Genomic DNA, 23,533 nt, shown 5'->3' with positions numbered 1-23,533 from the left:
CCAATTCCCAACTCAAGAAGTTAGTCTCCCGGAAGGGAGAATTCGTTTGTAGAGAGAGAAAAAAAAATATTATTAATTTTCATTATGTATGAAACTTTTGACTGATAGAGAAAAATTTTAAAGTTTATTACACTTTATATGTGACTCTTTGTGCTAACTCTTTTATCAAGTTTGAGTAGAATATGGTATACAATGGCTTTTATATAATTTTGGACCTGCCAATTCTGCATACCAAGCTAAGTTTTGCATTTTTGTCCCCAAAACTGACAAAAAAAACAAGATGACTACCAAAAATAACACAAGCTCTTATGAGTTCTTACCTACCCAGTGTTGAAAGATAAGATTTATCGATTTAATACAGTTTTTAGGATATTTTAGGCATCAGGTAATACATGGAAATCAAATGTAACACACACTTTTGACTCTTTGTGGTAATTTTGGAAAAGGTCGTATTTTTTTATCCACATAACAGATGATCAATATGTAGAGAAAAAGCTGTAACTTCAGGTCATTCAAGATACAAATCTAATCATACACCATATTTTGATACTTTAAACATCTATAAATCCAATGGAAAAACACCTGAATTCTTGAATTATCACTTCAAGGTTCATTGCTAAATGCCAAGGTAATCTTCCTTTAAAGTGCAACTTAACATATACTTTCATATTATGTTAATTTCTCAGGACATCAGCTTTATTCAAAGCTCATCAAAGCCACTACATTAGAGACTGTGTACATTTGGTCAGAAATCTACCAAAACCTGTTTACATTCTGTATAATGTTTCCACAGTAGTAAAAAGATAACCGAGGCAGCAATATTTGACCCTTCGCTAATCATAACATTAGTAAATTGATGTGATTTTAATATCTTGAAACTAGATACCGGATATAGACTGATTGTGTCCTAGTCTTAATTAAGCAGACATAACCTATAGTATATTCTGTATGCATCATGGATCAACATAACAGAAAGAACAAGGTTACGAAAGGTGGGTCATAGGGAGTCCAAAAATTACATTAAGGTGCTAACAAGAGACACATGCTGAGAGTTCTAAATGCCTTTATATCAGATGAGTCTCTCAACTGGCACCAATCACAGAACTTATGGTTCCTAGATAAAGAACAAAAACCCAGTAGATTACAATCATCTCTACTGCTAATTCACTTTAACTCTGGCAGCAGTCCATTAAAAAATTGGTTCCATTGTCTCATTTTCTTTGAGTAACTACTAGTTCTTTTGGATTTTGAGCTAAGAAACCCAGGGTTATTACCCTTGTACTTGATCTAAGGATTGAAGTTGATTACTCTAAATTACCTATTATACTACTATACTTGAATCTTGGGTCATATACTTGTGGAGTTAATTACTCTACTAATATACTTAGGTTTTGATTTAACTTCTCTTTTATTGTTGTTACGCTGGACCAGTGGCATAACTACAAAAGATACCCCCACACATATATAAAAAGTAATTGTGCCCCATATATTTATTTCCCTATAATCGTAGTTACAATTCTGGCTGATTGATATCATTAACTTAACTGAAAATTCAAAATTAAATCAAACTTAAAATTGAATCTAATGTATATTTTTGGATTACACATGTAAAAAATTTTGGACTGGTTAGTTTACCCATTGGTGAAAGCAAAGGATGTAGTAGTACGCATGGTGGAACTATAATTAATATATTTCCACTGATTGAGGTGTATGGACTCAGTCTACTCTATCATTTTTTTAAATGATTTCACTATACTATCCTTTAGTTCAAAAAAATTAAATTGTATGCCTCTCTCCATATTGGCAATTCTTAAGTTTGTCAGACCCCCCAATGCAATTGTGGGGCATATGTATGCCACTTTGCTGGATTGAATATTCTACTACTATACCTGGGTCTTGGGTTAACTACTGCACCACATTAATCATGTAACATAAAATTATACAATTTAGAAAAATGTACATCGTGTATGTATGATGAGAAATAACCTTGATCCCTAATTCCTAGATTAATGCTACATATTTTTGTTTTACTTTGATAAATTCCTGGATGCATACAACATCTGCCTAGTGTTTTACATTGTAATTCTTTGTTAATTGGAACATCTGAGTTTATAATATCTTCAGTTCTTTTTGGCAGCCATTTTGGAAAAACGACCATGACCTTACACAGAAGACCTTAAATGCCTATTCCTACATTTTTCATTTTGCTTCCATTTAATTCCTGGATGCTTATAATGTCAGAATAGTTTTATATCATCTATCATGAGCATATGAGAAGTTCAAGTGACTTATGTTATATTTAGTGACCATCTTGTTTTTTGTCAGTTTTTGGATCGTAAAGGTAATATTGATCTTTTAAAACAGCACTTACAGAATCAGTTTGCCTAAATTGAATAAAATCCACTGTATACTCTACCGTATTCAAAAATGCCTTAAAGCCTGATTTCCTGTAAATATGATTAGGCTAAAATAGTAGCCACAATAAAGTTTAAATTATGATATTCTATAACTCAAGAGGGGTTTGGTATCTTTTCCTGGAAATAACTGCTGATAATTATGTTTACTAGTTTTTAAAATTTTACAAACATTACATTTATTTTCCTAGTATCAATGTATGCTTCATTTTACCTTTAGTTCATCCATTGTTAGTGTTTGAAATTATAATTCATCTTGTAATTTGTGTTTCTGAAGTCAATGCACATATATAAATACTTAGATAAATTATGATTAAAGCTAAACATCTTCATCAGTATAGTATAAACAGGCAGGCTTGGGGTCCTGGCCCCTACAATGATTTTTGAATGGGGACAACACATTTTAGTATTTCAAAATATTAAAAAACTTTTATGTTTCAGAGAGAGAGATAAAGGTAAATCATGTGGTGTATCTGGAGTTCTCTGAAAATTATCATTTCTATGATGTATTTGAGTAAGCCATGCTGCTCACCAGCTAAATACCTGCATGGGTACTTTGTAGCAGTAGGCGTGTGTGATGCAGAGCATGTCACACCAAGCCACTGTTGACCCCCAATGTTAAACATCTTTATTCTCCATTATTTATGTATTTTATAAGAAGACCCTATGTAAAATCTTGTATCAACTTGTTCCATTACAATTTTCTGTGAACATATGTATATATGTTTTTTCAGACTACAGTTACAAAGAAGATGTTTTCAGTAAAACTATACAGTTACAAGATGTATTCAGTAAAAGTAAAGTTACAGGGTAGACGTTTTTCAGAAGTTTGTTATAACCTCTGCACCAGAATTTTGAAATACTTGCACAATATATTATCACTATCAAATTTTAAATATTGTTAAAATATCTTGTTAGAGTGACAGAAATATTACAGGTTGATTACAAAATAAGATAATACTAGATGGTGAAATTATGTAATTCGTTGTGGCAAACAGATCCATTTTGAAATACAATCCTCTTCTGCTACTTCACAGAATTACCATATGTTAATTTTATAATAGAAGACCGAATAAGAAACCCTTTTGATTTAGAGTATATTGGAGATAATTTTATTGAAAATTTTGACTGAAATATTTAAATTTCGAAACAAAAATTTATTTCATCTGTGTTCCTTTCATAATTTTGTTTATTACACATCTGTAAGAACTAGTTAGAATTCCTCAACCACTGCTTGCTAAATGTTTGATTTGGTATATTTAGCTTTAGTATGGGCTTTTTTCTTCCAGAATTATACCAAAGAATCTTAATCTATATATTCCATTAACAAATTTGTCTGTCTTTTTATGACTGACAGGTTCGCAACTTAGGTGAAGGGTCCATCATTTGCCTTGACAGCCCTGCTCGTAGGGATGACCTTCACAAACCTGTGGGTCTTTATCCGTGTCATGGACAGGGTGGAAACCAGGTGAGTGGGATGGTTGGAGCTCTTAATCCCAACCCTAATCTTCAAATACTCTGTCAAATAAACTGGAGAATTCCTAATTCCATTCATGTCATATTGAACAATCTTAAACCTAACTTTCTACTAGAATCCTTTGGTAATTGAAGATACCATTATTTATCAGTAGATATATTTATTTGTTTCCTTTGGACATAGAAACATTTCTATTTGATGTAAGTATATTTTTTTTAGCATTAGTTGAAAATATTTCATCTGTTGAAGCCTTATAGTTATTTTGTGTATGTGTGGTGAATGTAACAACACCTTGTATGTTTTTGTTTCAAGTAAGTTAGTATTACTGACGTTTTTTAACAGGTATAAGGTCTTAAGTGAATAATCTTTACTTTTCTTCTTGTCATTACTTTCTCTTAAAACTTTTGCTTGAAAAAAAAGTAAAAGTTTATTCAAATTTCAAACAAATATATCTATTGGCTAGGAAGAAAAGTAAACAGGTTTAGCTTGTTCTTAATAGGTTTCTACAATCATGAACATTAGAATTTTAACATAGCTGAAAAGAAGGAAGAGCATGCATGAAGAAAGAAACCTTCAACTAGGGACTTTATACCATAAAGTTCAAATGTATACCAGGAAGAGATAAGTAGTTAAGGATCAATGTAAACAAACTTAAAATGTAAAAAAAAATTTCAAGCAAGCTTAAACTGCCTTTTTCTAAAATTACTGTTTTTCTGCAAACCTTAACTCATTGTTTATTGTGATTATTAATAACTGATGTGGTGACAAGTGCCTAGTAAAGTTTGTAGTATAAGTATTGTTTAATAATTTGTAGATTTAGTTTAATTATTGTTATAGTTAATTTTACATAAGGTACATATATTAAATTAACACAGTATTTATTACTATCATTGTCATTATTGAGATTACTAGATATAACAATTATCTTTTTATTACAAATTGCTACATAACTATAATTCTCATTTATTTACAATTAACTTTACTGAAAGACACTTTTGTTTATAATTAACTCTTCTGGTTTTAGTTCTGGATGCTTAGTAAAGAAGGAGAAATTCGACGAGATGAAGCTTGCCTTGATTTTGCTGGACAAGATGTGATACTTTATCCATGTCATGGGTCAAAGGGTAATCAGTTTTGGAACTATGATCCTAATGTAAGTAAACAGATGGACTACGATTATCTTAATTTTGTGTTTTTGAAACATGAAAAAGATGAAGCTTGTCTCGATTTTGCTGGACAAGACGTGATACTTTATCCATGTTATGGGTCAAAGGGTAATCAGTTTTGGAACTATGAACCCAATAGATTCAGATGGATTATGATTATTTTAATTGTTTTATCAAATTATGTACAAATTTCTAGCTCATTTCTTTAATGAAATAATGTTGTTTTTTAATTAAAGATTAACCACTATTTTAAAAAAAATAAATTTAGCTGAGAACTTAGTATATAAATGCTTGTAAAATAAGCAATGGCACTAATGAGAAAATGTTGTCTGTATCGATAATTATTAATTAAATTTCTGTGTGAATGTAAAGAAGAATATATATATATAATATACCAACCACACTTTGTTTGGTATATCCAGTGCTAATGAGACTTATGCTTAATTCCAGGGATGAAGTGAATAGAGTTTCTAGCTAATGGTATATGCAGTCTTTACCTGAGTGAAAGGATTAGTACATATTTATGATATTTGACATTTGGTTAACAAGAATGCCATACTATATGCAGAACACCAGCATTAAAACTTTGCCTGAATATATATGACTAAAGATATATTCCACACTATTTATAGAAGGGTGATATTCCTGACTATATCAGTCATTACAATATCATGATGGTGGGCCCAGTTACTGAGCCAGTACTGTCGACAATAACATTACAATTTCTACTTTTAGATTGAACCTAAATCTAAAAATTTTAGAACAGTTTTTCCAACTTTTATATTTTATTCACATAATACTTGTGATTGTGAGACATTTTTATCATGTGTTACATATGTTATAAAATGGCCTAGTGTCATCTCAATTTAATATTGTTACAAAATTGAATACTACTTTGAGATGTACAAAATGGAACCCCTTTTTTGTAGTTACAAGAATGGCCTTAGGTAGGTTAAATATTAATTTTCCATTTTGATTTTTTTAAAACAATTGGAAAATTGTTCCCCATTTTGAAAAAAAATCAGTATTATTTTGTTGGGAATGAGACTGATATTTGGCCCAAAGTTAGCACTAGAAAAACCTTGGAAATTTGTTCCCCATTTTGAAAAAAAAAATCAAGTATTATTTTGTTGGGAATGGGACTGATATTTGCCCCGAAGTTGGCACTAGAAAAACCTTATAATGTATGTTGACTTGTAATAGAATTTGTTAATGCAAGTTTGAATAAGCTCTAAGGATAGCTTTTAATTCAGCTATTAGTTTTACATAGTCTCAGGCATGAAGTACATGTTAGTACTAGAAGTTTGTCAGTTAATTTTTTTAGATATCATATCAAACTAATTCTTTTACTTACAAAATATACTTTACAGAGGACTACTCTCGATCTATGGTAAGAATTTGCTCCTTGACCCCTTCTAGGAGGGTTACATATACAGGACATTTTGGCATAAAGTTCTACTATTATGTGATTATAGAAGCATGGAAATTTAGCTTTTCAAAGAAAGGGATATCTTTAATGTTGAACCATATTGGTAAAGTAATAGAAGGTATGATTCCAATAGTGATAGAACTGGCTGCCCCAAGAGCAGCTACAAATTGCAGGTAGTGAAGGAAGTTTAATAACTTCTCACCTGAAGTAATCCAAGTTCACAGCAATCATTGCATCTAAAGTATGAGACTCTCCATAGTTTATGTGGATTTAAGTCTACAAATGTAACACACAAGAGCTATGTTCACAAGCATATAACTGAACAGAAGACCAACCATTAAAAACTGTATTAACAGTATTGTCACATTGGACATAGCATATGTTTAACTCTCTGCAAAATTCAGGGCAAGTTTTTAAAATTTTTCCAATTATAAAACATTTTAGAAATGGTACCTAGCATGTTGTGAAACTTTATTCAAGGTGGTTGTAAGTTACAGCTATAATGGTAAGTTAAAACATCAAGAGTCAAAAGAGAATGATAAATGAATTCTCTTTACTTTTAGGCTAATGTAATTCAACATACCAATTTCTTCACAAGATGCAAGCACAAATTGGAATTCATGCTATATTATTTGAAAATATCTCCCTTGTATTTTTGTGCCTTTGACTTACTCAAACAGGACCTCATAATTTATACACATGTACAACTGATAGATTTTTTAGAAAATATATAAAAAAGAGAGTACAAAATTGACCTCAGTATATTGCACAAAAGCCTTCTGCAATGAAATTTGTGTTGCAGAACAATATTCCATAATTATGGCCATCACACAGAACATTATTAATAGTGAAAGAAGGTCTGTAAGTCCTAGATACTCATTCTTGTACCATTACCATAGATTTAAAAAAAAACCTCTGTAGAGGCATAATATTTCACAAATTGTATTTGAGTGTTTTTTAAAAGTTTATTCAATAAATTTTATATATATATAATTTTGGATACTGCAGAATCACAGCATTCAACATGGCAGCAGTCGAAAATGTTTAGAAATGGCACGAAACAAACAGCAAGTGCTCATGAGAGACTGTACAGGAAGCTATCTACAGCAGTGGAAATTTCAGAATTATAACCCGTCCAAAGCAATAAAGACGTAGTCTCAACAGGTTTAGTAATGTTTTGATGCAATGATCCTGATAGTAAGGGCTTTACTATTGCATTAAATAGGAAAGAGATATCTCACTTTTTTAACATTTAAGCATGGGTGAGAACTACACGTTATCTAGTTTTTTGTGAGGGTTATGCTGCATGATTTATGTTTGGTTAATAGCACCTGAAGTGCCCTTCTGAACTTGGTATTTGAAATTTGAAGATTAAACAGATCTACCCAAGATGTGATCTTTAGGTGTACTACATATAAGTATAAAGGAACAGCACATTTCACTGAAAATGTTCTACATTTGTAAAGGATGAACGAGATAGAAGAGGAGAGATACTGTGCCTTAGTCAACGTGTGTTACTGTTAGTGTGTGAAAAGGACATGAAAACTTTCCACAAATGTCATTCTTGTTACAATGTAAATTGGTATGAAAATAATAATAAAAAGCAGTGATTTGCGAAGAGTAGATTAACTGAGTGATACTATTTTGTTTTGTTTTTGAATTTAAAGGATAGTAGCACTGGGAATCTGTAAATGCTGTATATTATATATATTAGCTTCTGTGCCAGCTAGTCTTAACTATCCATATCAAATTTCCTTCAAAAATCATTCTTTTGAAACTGAAGGTTTTAGTTGGTTAACAACAGTAAAATTTTGCCGTTAACAGTAAGTAATTTTTTCTTTAATTGTACCATACTCTTAATATATATCAGCTAATATATAATCTGATGAATTTCATTTTAAATTGTTAAGGGTGATTAAATATAGTTTTTATAGTACAGAATTCATTCAGTTGTAAATATTAAACCAGTATTTGTTTTTACATCATTGATAAGTTATGTAAGATTGAAACAAATATCATAATGCAAGTGTCTTATCATGCAAGAACTTGCTTGTTTTAAAGTTCTTATATATTTTTCAAAAATACTTAAGTAGATGTATTTTATAAGGTAATTCTGTTTCTTTTATTCAAACTGTACAAGAATTTGCATTTTATTTCTTGAATTTAAAACAACAGCTAGAGTACCATAATTTTTAATTCTACACTTAGAACTTGTTTTACAGTATAATAAGTAAAAAGTATTAATTGAATAAAAACAGCTCAGAACTGAAGGGCATAAGAAAAGCAAGTTATTGTGTTATCTTGAGAGTCATGTGTTTACTGAAACTGCTCTTATATTCATTGTTTGTACTTATAAGTAAAATAGGTAAATACTTTTTTTTACCTTTATGTTTTATTGCTTTCAACTGCATTCTTATAACTACAAAGTATGGTTTATTGCTGTCTCATTAGTTACATTTTTACACTGATAATGTAAATGTAAGGTTGACATCAAGGATACAAGATGTCCAAAAATATATAAAATCTATTAATTGTGTGTCATTTATTAATCAGGTATTACTGTATTAAGAAAAGAAATCTAGTACAAGACTCCTGTTTCTTGTGGAACTTCTACAAAAAAACCAAAAAAAAACCAGTGATAGCATACTTACAAGTGAAGTTTGCTACTTCAAAATTCCAGTTACAAGTAATATCTATGTAAATATGCGTGTTCTGATTAGGTATGTTAAATAAATGTGTTTAAACATCAGTACTAATGAAAAATACAACCACAAAGGGTTAATGTATAAATGTACACCTTTTCTGTTACCACATGTAATATGGTAACTGTGTACACATACACCTGTCCTTAGCACTATAAATATTTAGATCACCACTGTGTGATGTACACTTGCCAGAGTTTGTTTTTCACCACCTGCCAACATGACAGTTCTTGTGTACATGTAGTTAAGTCTGTGCTGATTTAGAGCATGCTTTCATTATCCATAAACTTTAATCATTTGCGATAAAACTAAAGATAGGAATCCACATAACATAACAATTGTTAGATGAGATGGTTTAGAAATTATTATGCAACAACTATCAGATAGAATTTTATTGTGATGGTACTTAAGGAAATATCAAAGTAGAACACTAGAACATCAAATATACCATCTACAATTAATTAAGAATTAAATAATTATAACTTCACTAATCTTGATATTGCACTTGGAATAATTTAGAATTTTTTGTCATATTATATTCAGTGACAATTTAACAAGGAAATTATGGATTCTCAATTGCTAGTGTGTGTAAATATATGTAACATGGCTAGTCTTCCTGAAAAACTAGCTCTAGCTCGTTTAACATATATATTTTGTATTCTAAAACACATAAAATACACAAAGGTAAGACAGCATAACTATCCCATTATCTGTATTTGCTGAATTTTTTTTTCATCCCATCAGACTTGAAAATTTTAACTATTTTGAAAAATGGAATTTGTGTGCCATTATATTTTGATAGGTAATGTCATGTATATTCATGATGGAATTACAACTTGAATTTTGAAGGGACATCTGTATTCTTATGGGGAATACAAGTTCCTGCTTTATGAACAGTTGTGCCTTACTGACTGAATAAAAACCAAAGATTAGAGTTGATTAAATTGGTAAAAAAAAAAAAAGAAGAGAGAGAGACATTTGTTGGATTACATGTTCAAACTACACTTTGTAATTTGGAAATTTTAAGATCACCATTTTTTTGTATCATTTCACACCTTACACCTATCTTTTTTTAACATCCTGTTATGAGTAATAGATTTTGAAATTGTCTTCTAAAACAAGAAACCACTGAAAGTATTTCTGGATGAAAATATTAAATGTTTTTTCTTAAAAAGTTAAGTAAAATTATTTTAATGTAACAAAAATTAACTTTTAATTGGATTAAGTATGAAAATGTGAGGGCATAACTTAGTTGTAGTAAAACTTGATATTATTTTAATTTATACATATTTGCATGGCAATAATACATTTTACTGTGTATTACTCGTACACATTTTAAGTCATGTAAAACTGAGATATGAAATCATTCTATCATAGCCCGTTGTACAGAAACTTTTCAACTTTTTGTTAAGGCAATTTCAACAAGATAACTTTGAACGTAGACTTTCATATAAGCAATTAAATTTATCTTTAAAACTCACTAAGATACATCATTTATCATTTTATTGGAAGGTTTTATCTACATAGAAATACACAAGATAATATAGGATGAAATTAAGCAATAGACAACACGAAGTTAGGAGCTCAATTCTATAAATTAATTAATTAATGAACTAATTAGTTTATGCAGAAGTTGATAGTAAAAAAACATGTAAACTTAGATAAACATTTAATATAATATGTTAGATATTTGTATTCATTAACATTTACTAAATACATTGTTTATTCTTACTAAATATGAGTTAGAACTTGTTTATCTATACTGTATGTCTTCACAGCTCTTTCCAATCTGTACAATAGAATATTCAGAATTCAAAAAGAAATATTTACAACAAACTATTTTATCACTAAATGGACAAGCAACAAGAGATTATCTAAGCATTGACAAATACAGATAGAAACTTTCCATCCTGTATGTTTATTGTTTTTATGAAATAAAGCTTTGTAATTTGAAAGTTATTCATAAACAATTAGTTAATATAGTACATAAAAATAAATGTTAGATGTACATGGTATAACAATAAGCTGTTCATACACTATAATAAAACTTACTACTTTCAAACTATCTTGATTTAGTATTTTTATTACTAACAGTTTGTGATAAAATGTTACTGTTTTGAAAAGTATACATTGTCAATTTAAATGTAGGTTACTTAACAGATCGTCCTTGTTTTGTGGGTCATTACAATAACAATAGAAAAATGTGATTTTTATGCAGTATATGAAACAAAATGTAACCTGCTTAATACTGTGGCTTAAATACAGAAGGTAAATAAACATGTAAGAAGGAATGGAATAGCTTTGTCAAGAGAATGCTTTGCTATATACATTAAGGTTATGATATCAAGATTTCTGCCTACTTCTTTTGGTCTTATTACTGTGTAGTAAATTGTCTTTAAAAAAAAAAAGGGCATTAGTTAATTATACAAAAAATATAAAAACAAAAATGAGCAATAAAAAATGAGCAAATTATTCTTGGATCATGAATGGTCCTCTCCTAATATTTATTGCCCTGACTACACATTTTTTAGAAAGGTTCTCTTTTTTTTTCCACACAGTAATATTAAATAATATTTTTCTTACTTGTAAACTTTAATTTTGATATGTTTTGCTGTTTCTAACTTGGTAAGTCACATTACCTTAAACATGTGCATCTGTCAGGAATTATTTGTCAACTACCCAAAACAAAGACAAAACTTTTGTTCATCAGAACCTTAATAGAACTAATGTAGTAAATTATACAAATGAACATATAACAAGAACAAAGGTTTTCATTTAGTAAAAGACTGACTCACATCTTTAGAAAATAATTTATCACCAACTTATCAAGATTAGCTAGTCTGATAAGATATTTAAAATGGTAATCAATATTTTGTGCTGTTTGTGGTTACTTTAACAATGACAAATATATTTTAAGAAAGCAATTGAAACAGTATCAGAAATTCAGTATCGTTTTTATAAAACTATGTGGACATACTAGACATCTGAAAAATGTGCAAGGTTAAAAAAGGGGGTCTATCTTTGCTGCGGCTTGTTTTTTTTTTTAGAACGAAATCATTCAATAACTTTCAAAAATAGTGATTGGAGGAGGTATTCACCAATTTCTATTGTATTAAAGAAGTTTGTTTAATAATACTAATGTTTCGAGTAGGGTAATTATGCTAAGGAAGATAGAAGACTTGCAAGTTCATCTCAATAGTGTATTTAATATCATTAACTCCTTAAACCCAAGCAGATGCTGCCAATGCCTGGCCAAAAATCCTGACTTAAACCATTGGATGGTGATAACATTTGTCTCTTTGGCTGAAAACTAATCCAAAGTATGTTATTATTCACCATTTATAAATAGACTGGAAATTTTTTATAAGGTATGGTGATAATTATTAGGACATCATGAAAATAATTATAGCAGAATGAGCAAAAAAATTATGGGTTTAAAGAGTTAAGACAGTCTGACATCTTTAGAAAGCAATTTATCACTTTAACCTGTTAACAGTAGTTATTCTTATGAATTATATGAACAACAGCGAGTCAAAACTAGGTGAAATGAATTATTAATACTGATTTCTAGTAATAGGTCAAGAGAATACTGGTATGTACTGTAAAGGATATGAACACAGTCTTATTTGAAGTTATTTGTCAATATATATTCATTATTTTTACACACAAAAAATGAATAAAGTTCTCAATTATTCTTTCTTAATAAAACTAATGACCTTATTTCTTGTCGAAGTTTTAAAATCCTATACATATATATAAGTTTTTGATATGATTCCTACAATACTACTGTGTATATGTTAATGAAATAGATAACCTATCTGAACAGCAAGATCACAACCAACATGTGTTATCATGTTTCCATAACCAAAACATAGATGTAATAAAATGATTAATTCTGAATGTAATTTATTTGTTTAGCGCAAAGCTACACAATGGGCTATCTGCAATCTGTTCACCATGAGGAATGAAACCCTGGATTTTAGAGTTATATGTCTGTGAACTTCCCACAGACCATAACTACAGCATCACAACCAACAAAGACAGTGTTTTCAAGTAAGTATCTGCAACATTTCAAAAAGGCCTGTGTATATATAAGGTGATGCACTTTAAAGAATTTGAAAGAATCTAACTTGTTTGTAGAGTCCTGAAACAGGTTGCTGACATTAACAAGAGAAGTGAACTTGCAATTGTGAATGACTGTATAAATGAAAAGCAAAATCTGTGGACAGTTACAAGTAATTACAGCTTGTCTGTACTTTAAAGTTTGCAATTTTAAAACCTATTAGCAGCAATAATTCGACATAAAGACTATTTTGTAAAACCACATGCAAGAAGATCATCATCTTAAAACTTTGTAAAACTAAGTAAATAACAATGATTTAAACTTACAGTATCTATACTTTACAACATCAAGAAACAAAACTTTTAAAGCCTTTTATAATACAATAATTACTATAACCATTTTATTTTTTTGGAACCTTCTTACTTTGTTTATATGTAACAGCAACTGCATAGAAAACAGTTTTACAGAAATTATCACACTGTTCTGCTTGAAATTCCTGGTTAACACTTTTGTTTACCAATAAGAAAATACAATAATTTAACTCCTCTTTACTAATAAAAATATTCTTATGTATTAAAAAATCATTGTTTAGCACCAAAATGTTTTTTTCCTCCTGTATTTAGTATGATTTAAAAACAAGCCTTTCTGAACATTAACATTTTACTGTTTTACACAGGTGGACTGCAAGATATGGTACCATATGTAGTATTCAAAATGTCAAATGTCACAATTGGTTATATTGTCTTAAATACTCAAAACCGAGCTGGTGATGTAATACAACTTTTGCTCACTTTATCACAGAAACTTCCAACAAAACTATTATAACCTACTGGACGTTTTGAACATTGTTAATAAGATGACTAAATAAAAATTTATGAAAATGCCTAGTACAACCTACAATGTTTGATTTTTTTTTATTTCAAGTTTACAATTAACTAATATGTTTTTCTTCCACTAAACGTGTATTTCATTAGTTGATTAGGAAATACAAATAGTTGGTCTCTTTAATAGGACAAATTAAGCTGTTAGTTTTTCTTTATTTTGATGTTTGCATACAGACACATTACTATAAACTAAAATTCTTAAAAACCATGCCACTGAGTCTCAAATCTCTTGATGCAGTGCTAACCAAGAACAATTCAGTGTTGTCTTCAAATGGAGTAATAGAAGGCAATTGTTTGTGGGCAACTTATCGCCACCAATGTATACACAGCTATCACATGGATTAACTATTCAAGTTATTTTTTCAGGAAGCATGTGGATAGTTATTTGTATCTTTTTCTTCATTCGGCACAACTCCATAGCGACGTAATGGTCTTGCAAAAAATCCACACTAAAATAGGGAAAAAAATTTATACAACATCATTTCAATATTTATAAAATAAAATAAATTTATTAAACCTTAATCTGTCACCACCTTGCAAAGATTTTAAATAACCATTCACCATCAAGAACTTCAATCAATGGATTTTTGGAATATGACATATGAAAATATCAAAAGTTACAAATGAGATATCCATATGAATAATATGCATAGACAAACCACTAAAAAAATAAGAATAAATTGATTCTGAGCTTCACAAGCTTATTAACCTAATTCAAGACTCTTGCATGTTCTCTACTTATTGTCTACTTCATTAAATATTGTGATTTGTGGCTTTCAAAACACAGTAGCCCAGTTTGCTAAAGTATTGGCTCAATAAGCAGCAAGAAGTTATAGGTTTGAATCCCCCTGGTCTAAATTTTCATCTGTAACTTGTGAGAAATTTTAATTTGAAAGTAGAAACATAACCTTTTGACTTTCAACTAATCTATAATGTAACAGAAATGAAAGTTAGAAGTTACCATACAATTTGCATAACAATGTCAATTTGTCATCTTCACTAATGGAGAGAAAATATTAAAATAATAAAGGACTCATGTTATACATGTTACTCACCTTCCACAAAATGATTATAACAATTATGAGCAAAAGTACACCACAAGCCACAGAAACTATAATGATCCAGATGGGAACTCCTTTCTCTGCCTCAGAAACAAGTTTGTCTGGGTAAGCCTTTGTTTCAGCCTGTGGAGTGAAGTAAGGTATTTCACATGAACAAGCTCCCTTAACATGTAATCCAGATCTTACTCTCTTTTTTTTTATTTCTAACCAATAATCAACAGTTTGTCTTTTAATACTTGCTCGTCTGATGTAACAACACTTATGTCAAATCAACTCTTGTATGGTCTATTTTATTCAGCACTGTTACTATTCATGGTATACTGCTGAAATTTTAAAATATTTTTTATCTTATGACTTCTAAAATTAATTACCAAACTCACCATTGCTTTATCATTGGTGGTGTTCTGCTCAATATCTAGGCTAGGGTCAAGATATATCACTCCTCTGGAAATAATTCTAACATAATCCACCTTGGGATAATCCTACAAAAATCCAAATTTAAAATCATCTTACTTTTTTTGTGACTCAGTAACAAGTTGAAAAAGTTAACACACTTCTGTGTTTCAAAAAAACTAGTACATTCTATACTCGCATGTTACTGGGTTAAGCATTATATCTTAATAACATAAAGACAGTTCATCTTTTAAAATATTTTGCCTATTATAGTTTTAAAGATAGCTAATGTTACAAAAACAACTGATCTGCAGATCACATTTTGTCAGAATGTGGCACTACATAATAGTTAAAAGTATTAAACAAAAAATCAAATGACCCTACCTCCACAAATGTGCTATTCCAAAGATGGGCTTTTATTCTTATAATATCATTTTTTTTGGCACTGAGGTTATTGATGACACATGTAAAGCGAAAACATTTGGCACTTCCTCGTTGACAATCCTAGAAGTTAATAACAAAGATTAAAGTTTCAATACAAAATAAGTCTAAGAAGAAGAGAAATTCATAATTTATAAGAGTCCAAGTACTTAAACTTTGATGTCTTTTACAACAATAACCATATACCATGACTAAATAACACTTTTCTGATTTTAATCATCAGCTTACTGATGTACAAAGATACTAATCTAAATGAAAATTATCACTACTTAGTACATAAAGCTTAGACTAAAATTTTAATCATACTGAAATTTAAAAAAGATTATTAAACAAAAAGCTCTAAGTGATCATTGTTGGCTTTCAATTTTTGTTTACTAGTGGCATCAATTTTGAAGGAGCCTTACATTTTTAATCTGCCATACAATAATTCCCAGCAAGGAAAGTGGCAATAAAACAATGACTAAAAATATTCTTTTTACATAAGGAATGTACATGACGAAAACCCCTTTTATTTTAGTTTTATTGACTACTCAGATATAAAAATATTATTATTACCTATATGTCAAAATTAAGTTGTAATTTTTCAACAACAATAATAAAATCATCTTCAAGCAAATTAAGTTGTGACTGGCTGGCCCACTAAAACTGGCTACAATTTGACTGCCTATTTATACCAAAACTGATAAAATCACTTTATATCAAATGGATTTGGAATAGCTAACCCCATCTACTCGCAGAAAAAAATAAAATAAAAATAAAAAATGGTGCTAAAACTTTCTAATCATTATTGAAAATTTTTAAATGATTTATTACACCTTCATTTACTGAACTTTAGAATATACACATAAACATGTATAAGCTTATGTCTTTGTTCTCCAGTATCAGCATTAATAAAGATTGATTTGTTCTTGAAATAACTTTCTTTACATTAACTGTTCTTGCAAGTTTATTAATTGCTAAAACAAGAAATTACTACAAGTGTAATCAGTCTACACACTGTGTTCTCATATATCATAAGAAGTATGTCTAATTTGTTCATTGACCTACAAAGCATTTACAAGAAAAAAAGAAACATAAGCCTTTTCTCTTTCAACATAAACATGTACCTATAAATACTCATACCAATGTCACAAATTTGACCATTTTTCCATCCACTTTTTTTTCCTCGGGGAGTATAGTAACTTCCCTCTTCTTTCGACCATTAACAGTCACAACACCATCATCAGTAAGTTCTGAATTTCCATCAGGACTTGTCTGTGATGAAAAACAAAATTAATGATATTCATCAGTAATCAGGCTAAGAAATGCTATTCATATAAATTAAATAATGGAAAGAAACTTTTCATATATCTAACAATATATACAAAACCAAATGTAAATAATACATCTATATGTACTAAAATAAAAACATTGCAGTTATCTGTCAACCATATCAAATTTCATATGAACCCTGAATGTTAAGACATGTTTACATGAATATATATATATATATATATACAATCCAGAACCGCATACTGGTCAATGTGATAAAGCGGTCAACCTTTAATTTCAGCCATTTTGGCTCAGTCCCAAATATTTCCTTCTATTTTATGTTTGTAAAACATCTGCTATTATGGACACTTGTATTGCAGTCAACTTGGCTTGTGGTCACTTGTTTCCCAGTCCCAAGCGGTCTCTTTGAACTCAGTATTGCAGCTACCCAGGCCGGCTCTTACCTGCTGTTGCCCAATTGAGACCTGTTGATCAAAGTGAGGTCACTACCGTACATCAACTGATAAGTGCCATGTCTTGTAGGTGTTACAAACCTAGCGACCACTGATGTTCCCTATTAATGGCACACTAATCCTTCCTGATTCTTCACACCTCATGCAGCACTGATGATCACACAATCAGACATATACAATCAAACAAACAGTATGTTTCACACTACTTTAAACTTTGTCATTTGTAACACTTCTACTTTGGTGTCTCTTTGGCCTTCTTGTGAACAAAGAATTTGTTCAAAGGTGATAATTCGCACATTCATTTCAAGCTTTGTCACCTTTTCCTCCATTTTGCAATAAATAGAGCTGTGCTTTCTCAGCCAAATCAATTGTCTCTGTTCTATTGACGAAAATGGCAGAAATTTGTTGTTTCATGATTTGAGTATCATTACCGCCAGGTGTCACCACATGTGCACATAAACAACAGGAGCCATGCCTTGGCCTCTGATACTGTGTGGTAAAAGGAAAAGTAATGAAGCTCATCATCATCCTAAGTTTTGCATTTAATCAAAAATATAATATAGAATTTTATTTTTAGATAATAAATGCAAAAATAGGTATATAAAGATGTTATTACAACATTCTCTATCAAACAGGAACATAGAAAGGTGAGTATTATGGGTTAGTTGTAGGGATACGTACTGTGCCTTTGAGGCCTCAGTCTGATCTCACAGTTGACCCCATACAATGACATCTGGTACTACAGCCACCCTGATATGCAGCCATATATATATAGTGCATTAGTAAAAGTTTTCAATAATGAATACTTTTTTTTTTCAAATTGCAGAGTTTCTAAACTAAATTAATTCATTGTCAAATAGCAAAGTTTAATATTGAATGGATTTTTTTTGTTCCTACATTATTTTTTGCCAAACAGTAGAAATACAACTTTCATTCAAGCAACAAAAAGGTCTTAAACATCAAAGTATTCTGTCAAAAAACAGAAAAATCTTGAGCATTACACATTTTTTTCATGTAACAGAAAAAAAATTATCTTGTAATACATATCTTTCTATGAAGCTGTAGAAAATGTCTTATAAATAAAATGTGTTTCTGTCAACTAGTACAAGAACACAATCTTAAAATGTTTCCAGCAATAAGAAACACGTCTTTTGATTAAATTTACTTAAGAATGGTCTTGAATACAATTGTATTGTTTTACACCTCACTAAGTAATGATGGGAACATGATTTGTAATGCTAAATGTATGCCAACTTAATGGACATGATTTTAAACAAAGCATTTAAAGAAGACCATATTAAACATACATATGTAAAAACTTGAAAACATAACATACTGTTTTGATTTTTCATATGTTCATATAATGTAAAAAAAATTAAGAGCAAAATTCATAATCACATAGCTTTTAAATGTCTAAAATTCTGAAAAGACAGACTGGATACAATTATTTTATGAAAAATGTAAATGCTAAGATCAGCATATATAAATGTGCACTTTGAACTGAACAAACAGTCAACATGGAAAACCATTTAATTGCTTAACCAAAACACTACCTAATACTACAATATGCAAATATGATTAAGTTAGGCCTGCATTATGCTAATTAATGTACTGTTTTGAAATGAAAGAGATGTTTGCATGATCCTACCAAAAGTTTCAAGGGGTTCACTTGGCCTTCTTGCATTTCACAGTAACCATTTCCTTCAACCTATACAAAATACAAGATGATAATTGGTAAATCCCATAAAGTTGGAATTATATTTAGTTCAGAAACTATTCTTGATGTCTTTAATCTACTTCATAATATAACATACATCACAGGTTTTTCATAAAAAATAATTTTAATTCTTATTCCACTTGAAATTTATTAAATAAACTTTTATAATATAAAAAAAATACCTTTTGCAAGATACAGGAATAACAAAGTGAAATGATGTGAGAAGCAATCTTAAAACTTCTTTTTATGTAACCTCCACCAAATATGTTATGTACATATGGATACCAACTTTATCAACGTTTCAAAATTGGATGTTTGTTACATAAGTATAATTGTTACTTGAACATATACACACATCAAAATTTATTCATAAATCTAATAAAACAACCAACTTTACATAGGTTACCATAAGTGCTAACAACAACACTTCATTCTGTTTCAAAGTGTTCAGTACATGTATGTACAACTAGTATTTTATAAAATACTTTGTTTTATTGCTAAGTGTTCTTATTGTCTATTAGTACAGTATATATTACTCAATCCTTGTAATAAAAAAATACAACAGCTAATCATTACAATACATGGTACTACAACTGAATATTCTGCTATCAGTATATAAAAACAATACTTTAAACTACAACTGACAGTTGCTAATAGTTTGTACAAAGATACTAGATGATATGACAAAACTTCAATTTACAAGTCCTGTCCACTAGATATTATAGTACCAACTGTGTCTACTGAATTTGGTTTTAATATACTGCTGAACATTCAGTAGACTCTACAATACTTACTGTGATATCTGGTTTTAGTGTGCTGTTTCATGTCCTGTACATACTACAGTAACAATACTTACTGTGATATCTGGTTCTAGTGTACCACTTTGTGTCCTGTTAGCGATTATGCCATAAATACAATTCATACTAGCTAGTTCCATTAGAACTGATAAGTTGATACATGGCTAATCATTTAACTCAAGGTGATTAATAAATAAGTAAGCCATTTCACTCTTTCTTAACTGGCTTTTTCATTTTTTTTAGTTATATTATTATTATTATTATATGGTTTCAAATACATGTTTTTTATATCTTATTAACTATTCATTTTTTTATGAACTAATATTTCACATGTTATAATACAATTTAGTTTTTTTTTGTTTTAACATACTGACAACTTTACAAAATTATATGGTTTTTCTTTAAAAAAAAAGAAGAAAAAAGGAAATACTTTTGGGTCCATGCAGCCTCTAACAGTTGAAAATTAGTTAATGACTATATTTTCAAGACTTAGATTAAATTAAAGATATGTTAGTTTTCAAAACATTTAACCTCAATTCAGTTTGTAGTTTGTGTGCAATATAACTTATTCCTTTACCTTTGGAGTTTCCACCATGTATAACAACCATTTTCCATGTGCTCTTTTATTTTCTATTTCATATGGCCATGAAATTACTACTTTCACCTGCTTGGCTCTATATGGTCCATAGTTATGTACCTGAAAAGGATGGGAATGCTTTAAAAGCAAAAGTAACCGACCAAAAGTGAAGTCAAAAAGTTATGATCAGTTTAACTAACTAAAAGACAGGTGAAATAATTTATATATTAACACAACTGCACATTCATGAAATTTACTTAAACCTAACAGATATACATTGGAAGAGTGATAACACTAGATAGGAAAGAAAAAACAAAGAGAATACAGTAAATTTTTCCCCTAATCATAAAAGAATATACTGCTATTCAATTAATATGAAGAAAATATAACGTTAGGGCTAAGTTGAAAGACAGGAGGTTTTTACACATTTTATAGAATACTTAGTTAAAAGGAAAAGCATGAAAACATGTTTATTCTCCAAGAAAATATTAACCCAGAATAACATTTATAAGAAACACAATTTTCCACAATACAACAGAGCTCTGATCATAATCAAGTGCAATAGACATTGATATATATGATATTCTTTGAATAAATAAATAAAAAAAGACTTTAAACAGAGACAACCAAGATATGCACAGAGCTAACAAGTCAACCAGTTGTGACTAAACTTCTCTTTTTTGTAATTATTCTTATGATTCGATTTTCCAATTCTAAGTGCACAAAAACTATTTGTACAAGATTTAGCACACCTGATATGTGTGAGTAACACTGCTACCAACATCCCTGTCATACTTCATTGAAGTCTCTCCGATGACATCACCACCGTATAACACTTGTTCTGGTTGAGCTCCACTAAAACAAATACAAATATTATTAACCATTACTCTGTTATGACAGCGGAGGTCACGTGACGCTAGTAACATGCCACGCGCTTCTAGAACGTTCGTGAAGCATTGGGAGACTACTAGATATAGGGTAGTCTTGTATATATAAGACCTGCCAAGAAGCGACGGGAACAATGTGTAATTGAACTGCGGACAAAATATTGTTGAGTTGAGCACGTGAGACGTTCGTTGTGAATTATAGCGTTTGTTATAGCGCGACTGTTGAAATTAAGTGTATCGCAAAGTTGTATTCAGAAAGAATAAACCAGTTTTATTTAAGAAAGGACTTGTATCGGTAAAGTTTCTTCAGAAAGAATTTTTACGAAAAATTAACTGACGAACGGAGACGTGACAACTCTTTTAATAACTGAACGCAGAGCAGTGTAACATTTTTACATAAATACTATGCATTTTCACCCACATAAGGTTTTGTATTTATAGGTAAATACTCAATAACATGTAATCTAAAATAAATATGTATCCATAAAAATTGGTTGTTGGTTTTTTTAACAATGGATCTAAACTTTATTTAAGGTTTTGTAAATTTTAGTCTCAAGTATCTAGAAGTTTTTACAATACAGACATACTTACTAATGCTTTTACCACTATCTGGTTAACATCAGTTTATAAGATACACAAGTAATTACAACACCAGGTACATGTTTTATGATGCCCCTTTAGATAAAGAAAACAAAAATCACATTTCACCTTAGTTGCATCCCATTATTGTCTTTCAGAATGTACAGCATAAAAACACATAATTGATAATAATTTTTCCATTATTGACTAAACAACAACTACAATACACAGACCATGCGTTGAAAACTGAACTCTTATCTAGTGACAGAAACAACTGAAAATGTACCAAAATAAAAATCCTGGTCTTGTGAAAGAAGAATCTATTGTCTCACTTGAAGATGGAATTTTAATCTTTTTTTCATTAAATACTGTTTCACATAAGAGCCTTTTCAGCAGTTTAATTATAACGATATATAACATGTAAGTTGGGAAAACATGATCCATCATTCAATACTAGATGTAATATTGCATAACACTACAACTGATAATAATATTAGTTACATTATTTCATACTTTTTTACATTAAACATGGTCATAAAAATGTAAACAAAATACATAAAGAAACAGCCAAAATAAAAAATACATTACAGTAATCTTACCCATTAAGCTCCAATTCTGCAAGACGTACAATATCAATCTCCCTTGTAAGTTTTGTATCCTTTGCTAAGTTCACACTGGTACTGAAGTAATATTATATAAAAGAAACATCTGTATTAACGTTTATTATTGATACAATCATTTGTATTTAATAATTATATGGAAAATAAAAGAATGATTCAGAATTTTAGATAATGATTTGCATTTTAAGAATATTTTCAAAAGCATGATTTATACCACAAGTCTTCATTACTGAGCTGAGAAACAGAACAATTACATATTATAAGCATATAAAAATGCATGTTTTTGCCCCATACATCACAAAGTTTATCAAAAATAATATAACAAAGACATTTTGCATCTCTTGTCAAAAACAAAATAGTCTGGTAAACTTACGTATTCATGCTGAACTGAAATTGCAAGTCTTCTTCTTCTTCTTCAACTCTTCGAGGATCAAACTTGATCTTGACTTCAACCTGAAAAATGAAAGTTGTTTTATTAGAATTCTACATTTTCATGTATACACCTGGAAAAAAGTTAAGCACCCCCGTGTTTTTTTCAAGTGATTCAGATTCGACGTTCTTGTGACTGATTATAAATTACCATTCAATCTAAACGTGTTTAT

At 29.7% G+C, this 23,533-nt stretch overlaps 2 protein-coding genes across 3 annotated transcripts in view; one reads left to right on the top strand and one right to left on the bottom strand.

The window, feature by feature from the left end:
- LOC106457103 (putative polypeptide N-acetylgalactosaminyltransferase 9) overlaps window positions 1-8,387 on the top strand; it is a 122,822-nt gene extending 114,435 nt beyond the window's left edge. The window contains exons 9-11 of one of the 2 annotated variants that reach the window (XM_013916485.2): window positions 3,772-3,882; window positions 4,916-5,044; window positions 7,495-8,387. In XM_013916485.2, coding sequence (XP_013771939.1) covers window positions 3,772-3,882; window positions 4,916-5,044; window positions 7,495-7,641 — 387 coding nt within the window. In that variant the 3' untranslated portion in view covers window positions 7,642-8,387. Of the gene's footprint in view, window positions 1-3,771; window positions 3,883-4,390; window positions 4,470-4,915; window positions 5,045-7,494 lie in introns of those variants that run through there. The other variant, XM_022382914.1, reaches the window with a different exon arrangement.
- A 2,056-nt stretch (window positions 8,388-10,443) lies between these two features.
- LOC106457102 (integrin alpha-PS1-like) overlaps window positions 10,444-23,533 on the bottom strand; it is a 98,467-nt gene continuing 85,377 nt past the window's right edge. The window contains exons 16-25 of the mRNA XM_022382916.1: window positions 23,305-23,384; window positions 22,911-22,991; window positions 21,598-21,700; window positions 20,846-20,965; window positions 19,403-19,462; window positions 17,153-17,284; window positions 15,974-16,093; window positions 15,577-15,678; window positions 15,191-15,319; window positions 10,444-14,584 (exon numbers count right to left, since the gene is read on the bottom strand). Coding sequence (XP_022238624.1) covers window positions 14,498-14,584; window positions 15,191-15,319; window positions 15,577-15,678; window positions 15,974-16,093; window positions 17,153-17,284; window positions 19,403-19,462; window positions 20,846-20,965; window positions 21,598-21,700; window positions 22,911-22,991; window positions 23,305-23,384 — 1,014 coding nt within the window. The 3' untranslated portion in view covers window positions 10,444-14,497. The remainder of the gene's footprint in view (window positions 14,585-15,190; window positions 15,320-15,576; window positions 15,679-15,973; window positions 16,094-17,152; window positions 17,285-19,402; window positions 19,463-20,845; window positions 20,966-21,597; window positions 21,701-22,910; window positions 22,992-23,304; window positions 23,385-23,533) is intronic.

Source organism: Limulus polyphemus, unplaced genomic scaffold (assembly GCF_000517525.1).
Source record: "Limulus polyphemus unplaced genomic scaffold, Limulus_polyphemus-2.1.2 Scaffold292, whole genome shotgun sequence".
NCBI lineage: Eukaryota > Metazoa > Arthropoda > Merostomata > Xiphosura > Limulidae > Limulus > Limulus polyphemus.
The sequence above is the reverse complement of the archived record's forward strand: the minus strand, read 5'-3'. Positions and strand labels throughout refer to the sequence as shown.